Below are 1978 nucleotides of genomic sequence, written 5' to 3'. Positions count from 1 at the left end.
TTAATTTTTGGTCAAAATTGCTTTTGATAAAAAAAAATACTTTTGGCCAAAAAGAAGCTTGACCGCTATTAAATTAGGCTATAACCAAAGTTTAATTGGATGGATAATTCTAGGTGATGCAATCGAGAGCAAGGAACTCTTCCTGTAAGCTTAATTTATTCAAAGGCCACTTTCTTGTACCCAGAAATAACGAAAAGAAAAAAAAAAAACCTATGTTTGACCAGTTAAAAATTACCCCTGCACATAAGCTCACGCTTCCAAGAAAAAGAATCGTCCCGCTCGATAACATTGTTCCAACAACTCCCCAAACTCCAAAGACTTCCTATATTTATTTATGAAAACAGTACTCCTATAAGCTACTACTACTAATGAAACAGCAGATTTAATTTTGAGCTCCAAAACTTTCAGCTCTCCTCTTCAATGGCCACCTTTACTTTCTCTTTTTTCTTGTTTCTCTCCCTCAGCCTTCTCCTAGTCTCAGCTCATACTTCTTCTCCTTATCTCTCTCCCTCAACACTAATTTCTCAGAATTACCAAAAGATGCTCACGAGTTTCAAAATTTTCATTTACACCCCTCTTCAACCCATCACTTTTTCTACTCCCTCAGCTTCTATCTTCTACAATTTCCTCGTTAACAGCCCATTTCTCACGCAAGACCCGAACCAAGCTCACCTCCTCTTCGTACCCTTCTCTCCTGACACTTCCACGCGCTCTCTGGCGCGTCTTGTTCGCGAGCTCAGAACTAAGTACGTTTACTGGAACCGAACGCTTGGAGCTGATCACTTCTTCATCTCCCCTACAGGAATCGACTCCTCTTCTGACAGAAACGTTCTCGAGCTGAAGAAAAATTCTGTTCAGATTTCCGTTTTTCCCACTACTTCCGGTAACTTTATCCCTCACAAGGACATAACTTTGCCTCCGTTTTATCCATCCTTACTCGCACTGTCCCACGCGCCGGTGAATGAAGCTCCGTCGTTTCTATGCTATCTGAAATGGGACGGGAAGACTGAGTCAAACTTGGTGAACGAGTTGAGGTTGGACCCGGCGTTTGTCGTCGAATCTGAGCCGTCGGATAATCATGTAGGAAGAGTCAAGCGTAGCAAATTTTGCTTGTTTTTCTACGTCGCTGACGTGGCATGGATGACGGAGGCAATGGCGGCGGGATGCGTGCCGGTGGTAATTGTCGACCGTCCAGTTCAGGATTTTCCGTTGACAGACGTCTTAAGATGGTCGGAAATGGCCTTGTTAGTCGGAAACCGCCGTGGGGCTGAGGGATTGAAGCAAGCGCTGCGCGGTGTACCTGACGATCGATATGAGCGCATGAGGGAATTCTCTGTAGCGGCGACTCATCATATGGTGTGGAACGCGGAACCTCAGCCGTACGATGCTTTTCACATGGTGATGTATCAGCTGTGGATGAGACGGCACACCATCAGATACGCTCGGAGGGAAGATGTTTAGAGTTGAGAACTAATTGAACTTTTTGCTTGTAGAGCAGTGCATCACTGATCATACTATAGTCCTGATTAGTGATCAATAAATTGTGTATTTTAGAATAATTGGTAATTTATTTATTACTCCCTTCATAATGATTGTAGTGAAATAAATTACGGAAAAGAGCAAAATATACCTCTCTACTTTTAAATATTGTTTACATATACCCTTCGTTATACTATTGGGCTATTCATACCCCTACCGTCATACTTTGGAACAAAAATACCCCTATTATCATACTTTGAAACAAAAATACCTATATTTTTGGATGGAGTGTCATGTGGCAACACCATATTAAAACGATCCATTTCTTTTTTCTACCTGATCCACTTTTAAAAAAACTCACAACCCGACCACTATTTTCATTTTTTTTTCCAGTTTTTTTTTTTAAATTTCAGTTTTTAAAAAACGAAAATATTTTGTTAAAAAACAAAAAAAAAATCTGTTTTTACAAATTTGTTTTTCCAGTTTTTACAAAACAAAA

At 40.3% G+C, this 1978-nt stretch overlaps 1 protein-coding gene across 1 annotated transcript; it reads left to right on the top strand.

The window, feature by feature from the left end:
- The first annotated feature begins 210 nt into the window (after positions 1–210).
- Positions 211–1642, top strand: LOC107809430 (putative glycosyltransferase At3g07620). The gene has a single exon (XM_016634065.2). It carries the CDS (start codon positions 421–423, stop codon positions 1459–1461), a length of 1041 nt encoding a protein of 346 aa, XP_016489551.1. The 5' UTR covers positions 211–420; the 3' UTR covers positions 1462–1642.
- Positions 1643–1978: the final 336 nt, after the last annotated feature.

The sequence above is a fragment of the Nicotiana tabacum genome, chromosome 6, assembly GCF_000715075.1.
Source record: "Nicotiana tabacum cultivar K326 chromosome 6, ASM71507v2, whole genome shotgun sequence".
Classification (NCBI taxonomy): domain Eukaryota; kingdom Viridiplantae; phylum Streptophyta; class Magnoliopsida; order Solanales; family Solanaceae; genus Nicotiana; species Nicotiana tabacum.
The sequence above is the reverse complement of the archived record's forward strand: the minus strand, read 5'-3'. Positions and strand labels throughout refer to the sequence as shown.